Genomic DNA, 20,034 nt, shown 5'->3' on the forward strand with positions numbered 1-20,034 from the left:
ATTAAGCTTTTTACTTAAACGTAGTTTTCTTTCGGCTCTTACATTTCTCAAAGTTTGAGACCGATATTTTATGTATAAAAAAAGTTGGAACGTTCATAAAATGTTGAGGTTCAGAAAAAAGATAAAATAATTTTCAGTGAAGTTCCTACCAAAATGTAGTACCTAAACGTACTTTATTGTACTCTAATACATTTCCCAAAATTTCAGCTCGATATTTTATTTACAAAAAAAGTTCTTAGGTTCAAAAAAACATTCAGTGAACTGAAAAACTGTGATCGGTAATATAGGTATTTAGCTGTGTCACATGTCGTTAAGACGCCATTTTGAAAATACTAAAACGAAAAATCGATCTTTGAACCATGGATTCTCAAAGTTTAGACATTTATTCCACCCGTTAGTGAGATTCCAGGTTAATTACAGGCTCGAAAAGCTTTGGAAAATGGTTCACAACAAAAAAATAGGCACGAAAAATCACGTTTTTTTTTTTTGTTTAAACTGCATTTTGGGATAATAAGAAAATTTTTTGAGGAATTTCATTGACACCGTCGGAAAGAGGAGATCTTAAGCAATAAAAATATATGTGTCTCGATTTTTTCTAGTGTCGAATAGTCTTAGTTATTGGCCGTTGAAAAGCAGTATATAGGTAGTGGCGTTTTGGCGGTTTAAGGGTTAATTTATTTTAACATTTTCCCTCTGCCCTACTCGTCAGTGCTATTGAACTAAAAAGTTTCTCAAGTTAGAACATTTAACATTGCAGTTGATGAATCTGCAATATTAAATTTTTTAATTAGGTATTCAACTTGGTACATTTCAACTAAAAAACTTTCCCCTCCTAATACTTATTTAAAAATTACTATATATTTTCTAACTTCTCATTTTATATTGGATAACAGCTTAAGCCTCCAGTTTTCACATTTTCAACATGCTTTAAAATGTTTAAGTTTTACCTTTTTTTATAGAGTATTTTTAATGGTTCAGCACTAGAAAAGTGTAAATTATTGATTTATAAATAATTTAGTAAAGACCTACAATTGTTTCAATTATTATTCCATAATGGGTACACTGACTAATTTCAGAGAATTTTTCGAGCGATACAAATATTGCTTTCTCAACTATAGAAAAGGGATAAAGGGGGAAGTTTTTGATAGCATAAAAAGGGGGTTAAAAATTCATGTATTTTGTCAAAAATTTAAATATTTTGGTATACAGTCCAACTGTTTGGTTGAAAAAACTGACTGAAAAATATTTCTTGGTTCGAAATTCAACTCTTTTGTTGAAAATTCATTTTTTTTTTGTTGAAAATTCAACAAGTTTTTGTTATTTTCATTTTTAAATAATAAAATTAAGGAATTGAAAAATAAGTATCTTTTTAGATAACTTAAAGTTACTGATAACTGTAACTATAGTAAATCATCAACATTTTTGGTTGACCAAAAATCGAACTTTTGAGAGCTGTAATAGCACCGCACACTAGAGTACATTTTAACCAATCCAAACTTTAAAAACCCAAATTCGGGGGGAAACTGCACAAAAAGGATTTAAAAAAATCGTGCTTCTCAAAAAACTGTTTAAAAAACACTCAAGAAAATAAATTTGTGAAATATAATAAATAAATAAAATAAAATAATAATCCCCTTTTTTCAATTGTCATATATCTGCCTCTAATAAGCCACTCTACAGTGTTATTTGAAAACATATTGCTCTTATTGTAACTCATTGTGTAATTATTTTCCCCAAATTAATTTTCTTAAGTATTGTTTTTTTTTTTGTGAAAACAGTTGTTTTGAGCAACGCAATTCTTTTTAAACCTCCTTGTGCAATTTTTTTGCATAATTTAGTTTTTTTAAATTTGAATTGGTTTAAAAAATCAGCGGTTCGCAAAAATATTTTCCCAGGTCAATACAATGTAACAAATCGAAATATAAAGCTATACAGTAAAAGTACAAGTAATACAAAATAAACAACAAACTAAAGCATTCAAAGTGGAACTCTTGAATTTTTAACTTTTAAAATTGATGTTTAAAAGTTTTCTATTTAATTGTTCAATAATTTACACGTATAAATTGGAAGGTACTAACACTTTTAAACTGAATAATTTAAAGTTGAATGAATTTAAACTACTAAATTCAGAATTTTTAACATTCATAAATTATAGAGTTCAAAGATTTAGATTAAGTTCAAAAAATATAAATCCAGGTTATTATTTTTCAATCCTCTAAATAAACGAATAAATCAATGAACTTTAAAAATGGTCAAAATTATATTGTTCAATTATTTTAGGCCAATACATATTTTAAAATTTACATTTTTTTCAACTTAAAAGTTCTTAAATTAGAATTTAAATTGTTTTTATTTTAAATAGTTTAAGCACCCTTGAAAACTTTTAAAATTGTGTTTGAAAATTTTTAGAAATTTAGTAGTCCTAAAAACTTTAGAAAATCCTGCGAATTTAAAAAAAAATTTCCTTAAAATTTGGATTTCTGAATAGCAATTGAACACTTATTATTTTTAGAAACAATTATAGTAATTTTAAGAGATATGATTTCAAATAATTTTAACGAAGTTTGTTTACCGAGAAAATTTGGTTATACGTACCGAAATTTCGGTGCAAATACTCACAACCTAATTTAAAACAAAATGTAGATTTTTTCAGTTAACAAAAAATTTAGAGGCTTTTTAAGAATTGTGAACGGCTTCAAACGAACGACAACATTTTCTTTAAATTCCTAGGAAATTTGAAAACGATTCTTCATTTTGAAAAATTATTTTAACAGAATCTTCAAAACGATTTTATGAGAATTCCACTATTATTAAAAACGACTCAGGAGAAATTTAAGGATTTTTTTAAAATTTTGAATCTTTTCAAAACTTCTAAACATCTCTTAAAATTACTCAAATTTTTCTAAAAATAATACGTGTTAAATTATTATTTATACATCAAAATTCTTCAATTTCACTTCCAAATTAAATATTTTATTCAGTAGAACAATAAAAATAGTAACGTTAAAATGTTAAAAGCTTTTCGAAATTTTAACTATTCAAAGTTTTCTATGTAAAACATTTAAGTTTCAAATTGTTTACTTTTAAATATTTCGCTTCAATTTAGTTATTTTAACTTATAAGTCTAATTTTTCTAAATATTAAATAATTCTCCTTTTTCTTAATCAATTTTTTTTTAAATAAGTGGATTAAAAATGGAATAATTTAGACTGAAACAATATTTTTAATTTAATAAAAGCCTTAAATTGCGAAATAATTGCGACTCTGGAAATTCTTTAACTTTCATACGGATTTAGAATCGTTTTATCAAATCAATTATTTTACAGTTTTGAATACTTGAAGTACCGATCCAGTTAAAAAAATATTTATTTATATTGACAGTTAATAAAATAAAACTGTTTTTTATCAAAAATTTGAAATCTTAAGCGTTTTTATTTTTTAATTGTTTAAGTCTTCAAGACTGCACGTTAAACATTTTTTAACTAAAGATATAAGCTTAAAAATAAAAATCTAAAATAGAGCATTTTTCAGGTAAAAGATTTTCAAATTACGCATTATAAACTGAATGATATCATAAATTAAAAAGATATCAATTCAACTAATTATTTAAAAAACTGTTGAAATCGAATTTGGACAGATTTTTCTTCTGAAAATTTATAAAGTTCCACGTTCAAGGAATAAATTCACTGTCATTTCCCGGTTTCCCGGTCCAGCGGCCACCCTGAAAATGTATGTATGTACCGAAGAAAGAACAACAACAACTACCAATGAATAAAAATATTATAATCGGTTAGACGAACCCGCTGCTTTTGGTGGTCGTGGGAAAGAGACGCGGTCCGGTTGCTTTCGTTGTCCGGGCGTAGTGAGAACGAGCCAATCCCAGTCTCCGGGTTGTCGTGGCGTTGGATGATCGCCGAGTCGAGTGGCAATATCCGTGACGCGAGGACGTGGTCGAGGACGCACTGCTCTCGCCAGGATGCGCAGTTCCGTCGAACTCTTGGCCATCAATTGGGGCGAGGTGCACAAGTGTCTCAATGGTGCGGCATTCACCGGCTGATGAGGAGCACGAGCCGCATGACGAGTTCGCAATTGCGCCGCACAGAGTCGACGCGCGGCACGAGCCAGTGCTGATGTACGCAGGTAGAATGCGGACCGTGTTTTCATCACTGGACGTGGTGAACCACCGCCACCTCCACCACCGCCTCCTGCACCGCGTAAATCAACACCGTGTGCACTCGCGTAGTGACGACTGAGGTGTGCCTTCAGTTTAAACTCTTTCCCACATGAGGGAATGCTGCATCGATGTGGCCGGTGAGCACCACCAATTCCCTTGCCTTCTTCATCAGAGCCCGTTCCTCCTCGTTTACGGTCCAAGTCCGCATCGTCAATCCGCGATGGAATCTGGAATGACCAACAAGAATCAGGCATTAGAGTTTACTCACATATTCATATTTGCCGCCAAATAAAAACATCCTTCAACACAGCAGAGCAAAAGATTGAAAATTAGTACATGAATTTTGGAACAAACACTTAAATTTACCACGAAAAAATATCAATTTCTAACAAAAAACGGAATTGTTAAACTTTTAGTTGAAGAAATTTATTTTCAACCCAACTTCTGAACTTTTAACTAGAATGATGAATCTTCAACCAAAAAGATGAATTTTCAATTAAATATGTGGAATATTCAATTGGAATAAGTTACATTTTCAGTTGAAAAAATTACATTCCACAAAAAAAGTAACTTTTAATAAAACAAATAGTTATATTTTCAAAGAAATTGATCAATTTTCAACAAAAATTGTAAATCTTTAACTGGAATTGTTGAATTTTAAACCAGAATTCTCCACCATTTGCTGGTTTTTCCTCGGTTCGCAAACATTTTTCAGGGTCAATGAAATTACAAAAATTGAACTCTAAATCCAAAACTTCTTCCATCTGAAGCAAAGAAAAACTGAACTGCAAAGTTAAATCACTCAACGTGGAACTCTTGAATTTAAAACTTTTGAAACTGAAGTTTAAAAGTGGTTTAATTCAAAATTATTGTATTCAATTGCTCAACAATTTACACGTATAAAGTGGAAACTAATAACAATTTTCAACTGACTAATTTTTAATCAAATGCAGTTCAAAACTTAAATTAAACATTTTAAACTTTTATAAATCATAAAAATCAAAGATTTTGATTCAGTTTCAAACATATAAATCCACGTTATCATTTTCAATGCTCTAAAGTCTAAATTAAAGAATCAATCATTGAATTTAAAATTTTCAAAATTATATCGTTTTAAGCGATCTTCAGCTAGAAACATTAAAAATTGACCGATTACATTTTTTTAATAAACTGAAAACTTTTTAAATTACAGGTTAAATTATTTTTATATTGAATAGTTTTAAATCCTTAAAATGCTTCAAAATATTATATAAAATTTTTCAAACATTTACAATTTGTTTTAAATTTTTTCAAATTCAAAATTAATTTTGATTTTTTTTTTTCAAAACTTCTACATATCTTTTCAACTTACTCGAGTTTTTTCTAAGAACAATAGGTAATCAATTGTGATTTATACATCTAAATTCAACAATTTGACTTACAAATTACTTTTATTTAAGTAGAAAAATTAACATTGTACCGTTCAAAGTTTAGTTTTTTGTTTAGTTTTGAATATTTAATTTATAATTACTGATTTTAAATGAACAGTCAGATATTTCCAGATATTAGGTAATTTTTCTTATTCTTAATTGAATAATTTCAAACTGAATAGTTTAGAAATGGAATTTTTTAGACTGACATACAATTTGAAATTTAGTATAAGCCTTGAATTATCCATATATTATTTTTAAATTATTTTAAAATTGAAAATAGTTGATAAAGTTTCAATCATGGTTTTACATTTGTCTAACCAATAAGACTTTCCAATTGAAACAGTTTAATTTTGAACGTTAACATCTGCAAATAATATAATTGTGATCTGATTCGGATTCGTCTTGTAAAATCAATTTTTAATAGATTTTAAAGATTATGATTACGGTTAATTAATAATAATAATTTAAAAAAGATTTTTTTCTAAGATTTTACATTTAATATTATATTTATAGTTAACTAAATGGTCAATAATTACTAATATTTTATTAAATAATAAATAATATTTAATTTTGCAATAAAATAAAAAGTTTAGGGAACCCAACCATTGTTAAAAATTAAAAAATTGTAATAGATTTTAATTTATACAAGACTTTTTAAAACTTGATCCTAGAGAATTTCACACACACACACACACACACACACAAAATACATAAAAATTGTGTTTATTATAATAACATTTTATAGTTGAAAAAATCATTAAAACCAATTATTAGGTAAATAACTCATTTTAAACTGTTATGTTAAATTAAACAATTGTAAAGGAGTTCTTGAAATGGTATACTTTCAAACAATTGGCAGCTGAAAATTAATGAATTTTACAATTTAATAGTTGAATCACTTTGTTAAACAATCTTTTTTTTTAAGATTTATCATTTGAGTTGAAAATTCATCTCTTGGGCTGCATAATCGTTTTTTTAATTTAAAATTAATTTTTTTATAACTAAAAATAATTCTGCTTTGGTTGAAACTTTATCATTTTAGGGTGATATTTATCTCTTTGGTTGGCAAATTAATTATTCTATTGAAATTCCATATTTAAATTTCCCAGATACAAATTTGCTACAAAATGACACAGTTCAATTAACAACACACGAATTTCCCACAAATTTCAACAGTGGAATTTTTAACAGTTAAGTTTAAAAAAAAAAATTAGCAATTGAAATTTCAACAGACGGATTTTCTACCAAATAAACTATTGCATTTTCAACTATACTATACTGTACTATCGCAAAAAATCGTAGATGCTGAAAATAATATTTTTAAATTGCTGATTGCAAAATTATCATATTTTTATGTTTTGTATTTTATTCCTAGTTAGGCTCAGTCAGCAAGGTGGGTGGGTGGGTGGGTGGGGGAGGGTCGAGTGGGGAGTGTAAGACGAACAGACAGAGCGCGATCAAATGAAAATCGCCCTTCAAACCCTTATCAACTTTCACTGGGATGCAAAGATGCTTTTTTTTAAGGGCAGGTAAAGGTACAATTTTTGTTGTATGTACCTTGAGTCCTCCATATTTCTTCCAATAGAGCCAACAGGGCTGGCAGAGGCGACACTGCATATGCGTCGGTCCCCAGGCATACCACTGCGGACTCTGCATCGTTTGACAGCTTTCGCAAGGCTTTCCACCGACTCCAACCATCAGCATACATCCATCGCTTATGTTGCCATTGCTGCTACCGTTGAGGATATTTGCTGTTTTACCGTTACTATTGTTATTACTGTTGCCGAGAGGAATTATGGTAGCGACCGAAGGCGCGGTCGATGAGGCCGGGGATTTATTGTAGTTCGGTATGTAGACCTGCTTCAATTTACTCTCGGCCTCAACAGCCTTCACTCTTTTCTGCTGCACGTAGCGATCCGTCGTTTTCCACATGTAGTAGTACTCAATCACGTTTTTTAACGTTTTCCACGGCAGCTGAAATTAGTTTGATTTATTATTATTATTATTATTATTATTGATTATAGGTTATATTGTATTAATATTTAGATATAGGGCATATAATCTTCTTCGAGCAGGGTGTCTACTCAAATCCTGGATGAAAATTCCCTGATAATTCTAGACTTTTTACAAATAGTCGCAAGTTTTTTCCAGGTATATAATTTTTCACAGTACATAGCCATTCAAATATGTCCCATTATTTAAAACAAAATAAACTCGGAATATGCATACAGTTTTGCGAGTTTGTTATTAATAATGTTTTTATCAGTTTCTAAGCATTGAATGTATCTTAGCATCATCGATTGATTAAATAATTAAAAATCATATAATTTCCAACATCAATTTCCCAGCAAACAGTTGAACTTTGAACTAAAAGAATTCACTGTTCAACCGAAAATGGAATAGTTAAATTTACAATGAAAATGAGTAAATTTCAAGAAAAAAAATATTTCAACCAAAGTGGTGAATTTTCAATTAAAATTATGATTCTTCAACTGCAATCGATAAATTTTAAGCCAAAACATGCATTGTTAACAATAGAGTTTAATTTTCAAACAAGAAGATTCATTTTCTACAACCACAAAAAAAACTATTCTTCAACAAAATACATCAATTTTCCACGATATAGTTGAACTGAGAGCTAAAAACAATCAAATTTTAACCATAAATGGTATAGTTAAATTTTTAGATAACAAAATTATTTTTCGACAACAAAAAAAATTTTTTTCAACAAAATAGTTCAATTTTCCCTCAAAGTGATGCATTTTTAAACTAAATTGATGAATCTCTGACTGAAGGACTTTAATTTTAAACCAAAAATATGAATTTTCAACAAAAATTATGAGTCTGTAATAGTTGAATTTTCAACAAAAAACATAAATTTTTAAACAGGATTTCTACCAGAAAGACGAATTTTCAACTAAAAGATATGAACTATCAATAAAAAATGGAATAGTTTAATTTACAGTTAAAAAAATTAATGTTTAACCAAAGAGATAAATGTTCAAATAAAATGATAGAATATTCAATGAGAATTTCACATTTTTAGTTTAAAAAATAAGTATTTTCAAGCAAAAAACCTAATTTAAAAAAAGGTTACATTTTTAAACAAAGTGATGAACTTTCAACTAAAATTATGGAATATTCAACTGAAATAGTGGGGCTTTCATCAAGAAAGATCAATTTTTCAATAAAATGATGAATATCAAACTGGAATATTTGAATTTTCAACGAAGAAAGGATAAATTGGCCCCCGAAAATTGAATGGTAAAATTTCCAGTTAAAAAACTAATATTGAACAACTGAAGAGAAATGAATTTTCAGATAAAATGATAAACCTTAAACCAAAAAAAATTTTAATAGTCTAGTTTAAATTTTAACCAAGTAATTAAATTTTTATCCAAAAAATATTTTCATTTTTAAGCAAAAACAGATGAATCCAACAACAACAAAAAACGATTTTTTAACATAAGTTGAATATTTAACCACGAAAGATTTTTCTGTCAAAAGAGATAAAATATTTCAAACAAACTGGCGAATTTTAAACCGATAACGACAAATTTGTAATCAAAAATAGAATCTTTAAATTTTCAGTTAAAAAATTAATTTCAAACCAAAAAAAAAAACGATTTATCAAGAAAATAGTTGAATATTATAACATAAAACTACTTTTACAAATGAATAATTATTGTTGCTCATTTCTTTATTGCAATTTAAACAAAACAAAATTTAACGCAATCTCGAAAAAATTCCCTGACATTTCTAGATTTTTCCAGGTATATAAAAATTCCCTGACAATTCAAATTCACTGACAAATTTCTTATCACACTCAGAATAGAGATCACTTAGACAAACACGTTAAACCGGGAGAGCAGGAAGGCGCCTCCTCCAATGACATTATAGGAAATTCCATCAGCACCAGGCGGAATCAAGAGAAATATCAACTGGGACAATATGCAGGATGACCGATTCATCATATAGTCTGCGTAAATCTGTAGATTTACGGTTAGTGAATACATACGAGTTCCTTCAACTACTTCTCGAAGCAAGGGAAGCAAACTGTACTCAGGATTTTAAAAGAATCCACCCAAGGGATTAAAGTTCCACACAATTCCATTAATGAAAGAAAATTTTACGCCCCAAGAAATCCTTAAACCACTATATTTATCCATTGATACTCCCTTAACTCTTGCCTACATCGATTCTTCAGGTGGTATTTAAAAGCAATTAATTTTTAAACAAACAGATTTTTAATTTCAACCCAAAAAATTATTTATCAGCTAAAATGATGAATGCTTCATTGGAATACTTAGAATTTTAATTTAAAATATTAATTTTTAAACAAGAGGATTATGCTTCTACAAAAATAATATTTTTCAACAAAATACTCGAATATTCAACAAAATACTTCAAGTCTCAACTAAAAAAAGACAAATTTTCAACCAAAAAGTAGAATTTAAACTCAAAAGATCAATTTTTAATAATTAATCTTCAACTGGAATAGTTAAATTTTAAACCAAAAAGGAAAAATTTTCAACTTGAATGACGAATTTTCATCTAAAAAAAAAGATACTTTTTGAACCACATTTTTAACTAAAATCATTGAGTATTCAATTGGAGGAGTTAAATTTTCATTTTTAAAATAACAAATTTAAAAAATTGATATTCAACCATATTGATGAATTTTCAGCTAAAATGATCGAATATTCAATTTGAAGTTACATATTCAGTTAAAAAAAATAAAACAAAGAAAAAAAAATTTCAACAAAATATTCAAAGTTTCAACTGGAAGTCAAGTTTACAGTCATAAAAATTAAGTCAGCCAAAGAAAAAAATAATTTTCAACCGAAAAGATGAATTTTCAATTCAAATGATGACTTTTCAACCAAAAAATTAATTTGTAATAAAAGAGAGATTTTTCTCTACGAAAAATTTTCAAACAAAAAGATCATTGCTCAAACAAGAAGACTAATTTTATACCATTAGAAGACGAATTTCCAACAAAATAGATGAATTTCCAGTATAAAAACTTAATTACTAAAAAAATCAAATTTTCAACAAAACTGTTAAATACAGTAATATAAAGCTACTTTTACAAATAAAGTATCATTTTAATTGAAACTTAGTTTGCAATGAAAAAAAAAGTTAAGCAGATTTCGAAAATATTTCCTGACTGAAAAAAAATCGCTGATATTTCCAGGTTTTTTCCAAACGTATGAAAATTGCCTGAAAGCTCCAGAATTTTCAGGTAGGGTAGACGCCCTGATCACAATTCAAGATACTACACCAGGTAATATTCCATCATCCTAAATGTCTGTACGAAATTAATTTCTCAGATATTACCGCGTTGGACTCCATGGTTGTTTTTTTCCTTACAAATTTCTGTTTACTATTTTAATTTATATAAATAGCTTTAAAACCCATTTGACGTTGAAAAACATACCCTCAACTATATTAGATAATTTTTGTGTGCAAAAATATTAGATACCAGCTGCACAAGTCTCATTTGAACGCTTTGGGGTATTAATTACCCAGTATATCAGTTACGTATATTGGTACCAACAGTGCCTGTAAAGGGTTAACTATGTGATTTTAAAAATACAAAGATTTATTTGCAGTATACTAAAATTGTAATGGAATACTCACAAAATCTTGACGAATATCAGAAAAGTCCTTTCCGTATTTATCTAACGCTTCTTCGAAAAGATTCGCTTCAGAAGCGCTCCATTCTTCCATTTCGTCTCTGCATAATACAGGCCCTGAACTTGGTACTAGAGATGACATGGCTTTCGCCACATCGTAATTATGTCGGTGAAGAGTGTCCATGGCATGGAACTGCAAAAAGAAAACTTGGTGTTAATAATGGAAATATGCAATCAAAAAATAATTTACAAGAAAAAATCAAATGTTCTACCTAAAAATCTATTCACAATCAAATCACAGAATTAAAAAATAGTTTGTAAAATTTACAAACATGGAAAATCAAAATAAAACCTGAACAATTTAGAAGAATTTTCAATTTAAACTAATAATCCAGGATATTGAAACAATTTAAAAGAATACAAATAATCATTGCGCTACCATGCAACAGACCATGGATAACTATAGTCCAGATTTCCGAACTACGGAATTCCATGACTCAGAAATATAAAACTATAAGAAACTCTATGGTCCACAATTGCGGCGTCCCTGCAAAGAATTAAAAAAGAAAAAAAAACTAAAAAAATTTAAGTTAATTCAAGATTCCAAAGAACTGACGACAATTAAATATAATTCAGAAGAGTTGAAGGAAGTTCTAAAGAATTCCACTCGATTTAAAAGAATCCTAAGAGTTAACAAATTTCAAGTGAATCAGCAGAGTTAAAGCGAATTCAGCAGAATTTAAGAAAATGCACCCGAATTCAGAAAAATTTAGAATCCAAAGAAATGGCAGTGCATTCACAAAAATTCAAGTGAATTAAAAACAGGGTGCCTACTACTCAAATCCTAGAAAAATTCTCTAGCAATTCCAGGTTTTTTTTTTGGGTGTCTTCAGTTTTTTTCAGGTATATTTTTTTCATAATAAAGAGCCATTAAAATATTTCGCATTTTTTAAACAATCGACTTGGAATCAAAGATTGTTAAAATTATCCTTCCTCAAAATTTTGTGTTAAAACAAACAAAAATGAATGTAACGAAAGTTTCGTTACATTTCTGTTCGTTATTTTCTATATAAAATATAGTTACTACATAAGTTTGACATTATGTTTTCGTAGCCTCATTATATTTTGATACTTTTTTTTTAGACTAAGCTTCATTTTTAGCCAAATTATTTTTAATTTGTCGAAATAATTAGAAAATATTCAAAAATGCCCCTCAATTTTGTTCGAATCTCTGGTCGTAATATGTAGTTTCTCGCGTTTATTGTAAAACAAATTGTTGTTAGTTTCTAGGGATTCATTGTCGATTAATCAAATAATTCAATAATACTAAAACGTAATTAATCATTTCTTTAATTTCTCCTGAAATATCATGAACTTGATAATAATTCAAACAAAAAATGTTATTTTATCTTCTAATACTTAAAATTCGATGCATATTATTCAGGGTCAAATTGATATGGCTACTATATTAACCCTTAAAGGGCATACTAGATATATGTATAAGACTCAGCGACTTATTTGCGCTTTAACAAAACGTACCAAATTCAAGAAAATGCAACATAAGGTGCCAGATTAACAAATGACATGAAAACCTATTTTTTCATGTCATTTTCACATAATTTTGATTTTTATAATTTTTATACGCAGTTTAAGATCATTAAAATAGTTTAATCACGCAAAGTACGGTGTTTCATTTTTCATTGAATGGAAGCTTTTATTTTTCAGAATAAATATCTTTTTTGGAACGAACACTATAAGACTAATTTTATTTTTGAAGCGCGCCGTATCTCGGAAGTATTCACATAAAATTGTATGTAAAAATATCAGAAACTTTTCATGAATTTTAGAGTGAAAGAAGTCATTTTTTAATTTTTTTTTTTCAAAAAGGATTTTTTTAACTAGTTCAAATTTCAAAAACTGTTATGAAACCCTTTTCTACTTAAACTAGATAGATTAAACATCATTAATTGATTTTCTTGTAAAAAAACTATCTAATACCGTCGGCACAGCACACGTTTGAATATCCTTGGGTACCTAATACCCAGTATGCTCTTTATGTAATTTTAAGAGAAGGGTCCCATTTAAGGACTACATTCTATGTAAATCGCTTTAAATTCCTAACCTTTAAAGTAAAAATATTTCATTTTTAACAAGAGAGATGAATTTTGAATCAAATAGCTAAATTTTCAACCAGATTAATTTTCTACCAAAAATTATTTTTTTTTTTTTCAACAAAATATATGAATCGTGAAGAACCCTTAAGAAAAATTAATTTGCCACACAAAACAACGGATTTACAACCAAAGTTATCAATTTTGAACTAAAATGATAAATAATCAACTGAAACAGACTCATTTAAAAGCGAAAACAGTCATTTTTAACAAAAAATGTAACTTTCAACCAAGTATTTTTATTTTCAATCACAAGGAGAAATTTTCAACGAAAATGATGAATATTTAACTGGAATACTTGAATTTTCAAACAAAAAAGTAATTTTCTACAAAAAATACTATTTTCAAGTTCTATTTTTCATGAAAGAGTTAAATTTTCATTTAAATATATTGACCTTCAATTAAAAAGTTAATTTTTAACAAAAGAGTTTAACTTCCAAGCAATTTATTAAATTTTTCATTTCAAAAAGGATGAACTTTGAACGAAAAATGTAGTAGTTAATATTTCGAATAAACCTTTTTTTAAAATTATTAATCAAAAACAGTTGAATTCAAACAAACAAGAAGACTTTTTAACATGAGTTAAATTTTCAAATAAGAAGAAAAATTCAGTCAAGAGAGTAAAAATGGCAAAAGAAACTGTTGAATTTTTCAGCTAAAAGATGAATTTTCAACAACAAAATAACAATTTTCTAACACTAGGAATGAATTTTTCATCAAAATACATGAATTTTCAACTACATACTTGAATTTTAAACTAAAAACGATACACTACAAATTAAAAACAGAATAATTCAATTGTTAGCTGAAAAAATTAATTTCATTCACAGAAAAAAACAAAGAATTTTTAACAAAATATTTCAATACAGTAAAATAAAGCTACTTTCACTAATTAAGAATTTTCGTTCTTCCATTTTATCTTGGAATTTTAAAAAAATGAGCACGCTGTCGAAAAAATTCCCTTACAATTCCAGGTTTTCCAGGTTTTTCAGGTAGGGTAGACACACTAAAAAAGCATCCACAGAATTAACTAAAATTGAATTTCATTCAGTAAAATTAAAATAACCCTTTCTACAAATGATTATTAATCAATTTTTCTCCGCAAACGCAATGAAATTCCAAGATTGAAGCCACTGGTGTAATTTTTTATTCCAAAAATATACTCAATTTTAACTCACCAAGGTGATGTCTCTGGAGGCTGCTGCAGCCGACATGTGCAGCGAGGGTTGTTTAACGGAGGAAGAGCAGTCCAGTGCTCTGGCGAAGGTACCCACTGACCGGCTGACGACGAGGAACTGGTCAATTTGACGATCCGTTAACGAGTGGCGTGGCGTCCAAACTAATGTTTCTAAATCTTGCAATCTACGGGGATCCGTTTCCCGTTCTGCAGGTGTAAGCGGCACAGACGCAATTCCGTCCGCTTGATATCTACTACCCACCCTAATCTCTCCTTTAAAATGGTTTTGCGATCAGTGACAATGTGATATGATAGTTTATTAATGAATTAATATATTAATGATCAAGTTCAATTATGGAGTCCATCTAGAAAATCATCCCTAAAGTGATGAACAAAATTCTTTCGAAAATTATGCAATTACTATTCGAATGGTATATGTCACATATTCTATACAATATTAAGTTTAGTTTCGTTATTAGGATTATTTTTTAAAAGACATCGAGTATTTTCTTGATTTAGCATGCCAAAGGTATACTATTTCAGGAGCGCTGATCAACTCTAGGAAATTCATTCAATTCAATAAAAATTCATTAATAAACTTTTAAAGAGCATCCAAGATTAATTTTTAATTGCTGCAGGTGGACTCCAGAATACACGATTATTAATAAAATTGTGAATAAAAAAAAAAATTACCTTTGTCGGCGAGCAAAGTACGTTGAGCCGGATCAAAAACTAAACAGTAGAAAAATGAATCGTCTTTATTGAGATAACTCAATAAAGATTCGGTTTCATTGAGTAGTGTTACGCAGCATTTGCCGCGTATATGTGTGGCAGGCATCGTTTCTACTTGACGAGATAAGAAAAGTTCTCTGTGCTTCATTTGGTGTCTCTGTTTCGAACTAAGGTCCGCAACACCACCGGCACTGACCACACCTTCATCCATCCCTGTGATTGAAAACAACAGTTAGTTGCAAAACAATTTTTAATTTATTCGACAAACATGCTACTAGAACAATCAATACTCAAAATAATAAAACAAAAAATCTATAATAAATGTAACTGAAGCTGAAAATTGTCAAGTTTAAACGCGTGAATTTAAAGTAACAAATCTTATACTGATGAATACAAATTTCAGAATTCTTACATTTCCTTAATATCAAAGTTTCATTGACAATGTGTTTTAAGAAAACATAATTTAAAACCAGAGTTACATTTTAAACGAATTTCTTTTATTAGTTTGCAAGTTAAATAAAGATTTTTCAAGTTATCAAAAAAAACTTCAGATTTAGTCTTATTATAGGTCAGTCCCATAGTGATGAAAAAGTTTCTCGATGTGCTTATAACCAAAGATAAGGTCCTTTTAGATATGAATGAAACTGACTGTACCGGGCACTGTGAATTTCTCTGGTCACTTTTTCAATAATAAAATCGTAATAAGCAGAACGCATGAATGTGGCAGAGGAATCAATAGTTGAGAAATCAACTAAACGAAAATAGACTAGCAAGAATGGGCAAAGAAAGAAGTAAAAGAAAAGCAATATTACGTCTACTACTGACAACATCGAAATGGAAAACATAAATTTACAGTTACAGAAGTAAGGAGCCTCAGATTACTAAAGAATCGTCACATAATGCAGCGGGATTTTTTATAAAAAAGTCATAAAATTAAAAAAATAAAACAAAATTTCATTTGTCCCTGTAAAAAATGGATTTATGAATGCGATTCAAACGTAGTTCGAAATTTTCATTTTAAAATCATATACTTACAGAGAAAAATGAAATAAAACAAAATAATAAAATGTGCGGACTCTTCTCCAGCTATTTTTAACTGAGGAAGGATCAGATTCCTCCTATATTCTAAATTGGAAGGCATTTTGATCAAAGCCCTTTACTGTCTCTTTGGCCTTACAGTGAACACAATCTTTACTTTTGACGATCACCAAGATTACAAAGAATTTTAAAACCCCGCCGCCTGACTACGTTAGCCTTGTATCATCACTGGCTTCCACTTTGCAATTAAATTTTCAAAAGGTATATGCTGTTGGACATTAACTGACGAATTCACAAACGACGAATTTTTAAAGATGACTTTTCTGATTTGATGTAATGAATCTTTCGTGTCTTCATTTGAAATTGGGTTAATGAAACTTCATTAGTTTTTCGCGAATCTGAATTCGTCCGCAATGGTAACAACCTTTTGATCGATTGGTGGACTCACCGTGGGGCTCTTGGGCCTCCGAAAGTGGGGCCTTCAGCCAGCCCCCCTTCCCGCCCCCTTTGCTCATCATTTTAGGCGCGATCCCATCTTTACTAGTCATTTCCTTAGTAGTCTCTGGATTCTCGAGTTTGAGACTCTGCATGCTCGCAGGTGATTCTGACCTCTGTTGCTCCACGCTTGCCACTGCAATTTTTACCACAAACCCACACTCTACCATTGAAGTTTTTTTTCTTTTTATTGACAAATAAATATATTTTATAATCTAAAGGTATTTCATGTCTCACAACCTCGAATGGGATACGATTTTACAAAAGTACACTGAAAGAAAATGCTTGGGGATTATTAGCCATGTGATAATAGTTGAGAATTTCTACCTGAGTTAATCAAAACATATTTTCCTCTCAACCTTGCAACCTGGACACACGAATACTAGTATGGTTAAGGTATTATGTTTGATTTGGGAATTCAATTTTCCAAAGTTTCTTAAGGTGAACATTGAAGGATAATGTGCTTGAGCTACAAGGGGATATAAATATTACCTAGAAACATACTGCAAACTCATGATTTTTGAGGAGTTCAAGTGGTCGTGAAAGCATAACTTTAATAATATTTCTTTCAATTTTACAAGTTTTTCTTTAATATTTCACAAGAAATACTTTTATAACTAATCATTTGATGGTAAATGGTTATGCCATGTATTAGGGGCCGTCTATATACCACATACAGTCAATTTGTTACCTTTCCTGACTCATCTATTCACATAACTTCATTTCATATACTGAAAATATGAATATTCATGGTATTCAAAAAAATCTAGGAATCCAAAAGGAGCCAAACTTAAGCTAAACTTAATGATACAAGGTAGGAAGTCCAAACAAAAAGTAGTGAACATTTAATACTTTTTTCATGTTCTTTCTTACAAGAAATCCGCAGATGCACAAGAATACGCGTGCACATGGATTTTGGCCCCTAAAATTGCCCACGTGGTATATGTTTGGCCCCTTACACCCAGAAAAAAGTTTTGTTGAATCAAAGAAACTTTATTTAAATCAAAGAAATTCTAGTATTGATTTGCGGTCAAAGAAACATTTGTTTGATTTAAAGAAATTTTTTGTTAATTTTTTGAATCTGAGTTAAAGAAAGTTTTCGTTAATTTAAACGGAAAATCTCTTTAAATTAAAGAAATATTTGATTGCTTCAAATGAAAAATTTCTTTAAATTAAAGAAATATAATTTTTTAGTTGACCTTTACATTTCTTTAAAGTAAGTAACCGCTTTGGTTGAAAAAAGAAAACAGGTTAGTTTAAAATGAATATAAATTTTCTTGGTTTTCAATAATGAATTATAAATAAAGTGACTGCCTCGAGTTTCAAGAAACTTGCATGGTCTATTTGTTCACCTGGGAGAAAATGTTTGTTTTAATATTTTTTGTGTGTAAATGAATTTTATTCTTTCCTAATTACGAAAATTTAAGGTAAAAAGTTAAATTGTCATGAAATTCTGCACAGAAGTAACAAAAATTTACATAAAAGCGAGGTTAGGTCGTGCAGTATGAAGCACAGTAGAAAGCTGCTATGCTTTCTGCAAATCCCTACGATGCAAATATATCACACACTTCTTTATCACACATTGTAACGATTTAAATTATTAGAAGGAGCCGTCCACCTCCGCGTCTTTGCAAAAATTTAACCACACGTGTTCCGAAAGACGCGGTATCGTAAAATAATCAAACTAATTTGTTCTGCGCCAAATCTCGTGGCACCTTAGTAATGTGAATTAAGAAAATCTTGCTTTGTTTAATCAAAAGAACCTAGTAGACACTTTTTTTTAATTTAAAAGAACTTTTTTATGGGTGTATAAATTCAAACTTTGATAGTAGTAACTTTGAAAGATTCAGGCACACAAGTGGACAAACTTAGAAGTACGATTTAGGATACTTTATGGATCATTATTCTTCGTCAAACTATAATAAATAAACATAATGGTATGCCGAAAATAGCCAATCCGCATGGCTGCAGCTGAGCAAGAAATCAAACAATGTAGCCGTAATAACCAGAAGTCATTTATGAGAAAAAAATTCTTTTTACCAAGTATCAAAATTGTAAATTAAAATTTTATTATCAAAAAGTCATTGTGACCATTTTAAATAATTATAATAGATGATAAAACAAACGCGTAAAATGCTTAAAAACCACGTGATTTCTACGAATTTGATTGGCGAGATTTCGTATGACGTCAGAGGTAATTTAAATCGCATATAGTCACACAAAAAAATTAATATTAAAATCATTATCCATGTTGAATTTTTTAGAGTGTTACGTATTTTTTGAACTGCCCGTAAGTTCGGTTATATTTTATTGCAAAGATCACTTCAACTAAGTATATCATTATTTTGTAAAACGTAGTGTTACAAATAATTTTCCTAATGCAAGTAAGTGTCATCTGAACATTTAAAATAGCTTTTGTTATTAATATGTAAATAGATATTGAATTTTCTAACTGCAAACCATGAAACATTCATCTCAAAACTTATATTTGAACGCAATAATTTTTTTTTTTTTGAATAATTATAACTTCTTAAAATTATAATTTTAAATAATTCACTTAACATATTAACTTTAATCATTTTTTAGACGTTTAAAAAGTGTACGATTTCTCAGCAGTACCCTTAAAAACTAAATAATTCAGAATTATAAACCTACAAAATCAGGCGTTTCCAAATGAGAATTAATTATATAAATTTCTTTTCCCCAAACTGAAATCCATTATAAATTAACCATTTTTTAACAATCTTTTACATTTTAAGTCATTTTAGTAATATGTATTTAAAACAAAATTTTTAGTTCGACGTGCTTAGAAATGTACAATATCAAATGAGAAGTTTTTAATATTTAATTTGGTCTAAATTGAACATTTTTATACTTATAGCTTCCAAAATTACAAATTGCTAAATGAAAATTGTATACTAAAAACAACTCTAGAAAGAAATACATTATGCATATACTATACAAAATTCTAAGCCTAGAGTTAGCCTAGAAGTTAGGCTGCTTTTAATCAACTTCAATTATTCATAATAATAAAAAATCAATTAATGCACTTGTGTCCGGTCGGTAATTAAAATACGTTATTAAAATATATTTTGTGCATGCATTGAAAAATTCTATGGTTTAATTATCGCTGAACTGCTACATCCGTAACCACATCGCTGAACGAATAAAATGAAAGTGGAAACTTTCGAACGTT

The 20,034-nt window shown here is 28.9% G+C and overlaps 2 protein-coding genes across 2 annotated transcripts in view; one reads left to right on the forward strand and one right to left on the reverse strand.

The window, feature by feature from the left end:
- LOC117173849 (metastasis-associated protein MTA3-like) overlaps positions 1-17,008 on the reverse strand; it is an 18,392-nt gene extending 1,384 nt beyond the window's left edge. Inside the window, exons 1-6 of the mRNA XM_033362495.1 lie at positions 16,792-17,008; positions 15,267-15,518; positions 14,575-14,846; positions 11,230-11,418; positions 7,144-7,560; positions 3,801-4,401 (exon numbers count right to left, since the gene is read on the reverse strand). Of these exons, the coding sequence (XP_033218386.1) occupies positions 3,801-4,401; positions 7,144-7,560; positions 11,230-11,418; positions 14,575-14,846; positions 15,267-15,518; positions 16,792-17,008 (1,948 nt within the window). The remainder of the gene's footprint in view (positions 1-3,800; positions 4,402-7,143; positions 7,561-11,229; positions 11,419-14,574; positions 14,847-15,266; positions 15,519-16,791) is intronic.
- Positions 17,009-18,971: 1,963 nt separating this feature from the next.
- LOC117173850 overlaps positions 18,972-20,034 on the forward strand; it is a 23,348-nt gene continuing 22,285 nt past the window's right edge. The window contains exon 1 of the mRNA XM_033362496.1: positions 18,972-19,032. Coding sequence (XP_033218387.1) covers positions 18,972-19,032 — 61 coding nt within the window. The remainder of the gene's footprint in view (positions 19,033-20,034) is intronic.

Source organism: Belonocnema kinseyi, chromosome 5 (genome assembly GCF_010883055.1).
Source record: "Belonocnema kinseyi isolate 2016_QV_RU_SX_M_011 chromosome 5, B_treatae_v1, whole genome shotgun sequence".
Lineage (NCBI taxonomy): Eukaryota > Metazoa > Arthropoda > Insecta > Hymenoptera > Cynipidae > Belonocnema > Belonocnema kinseyi.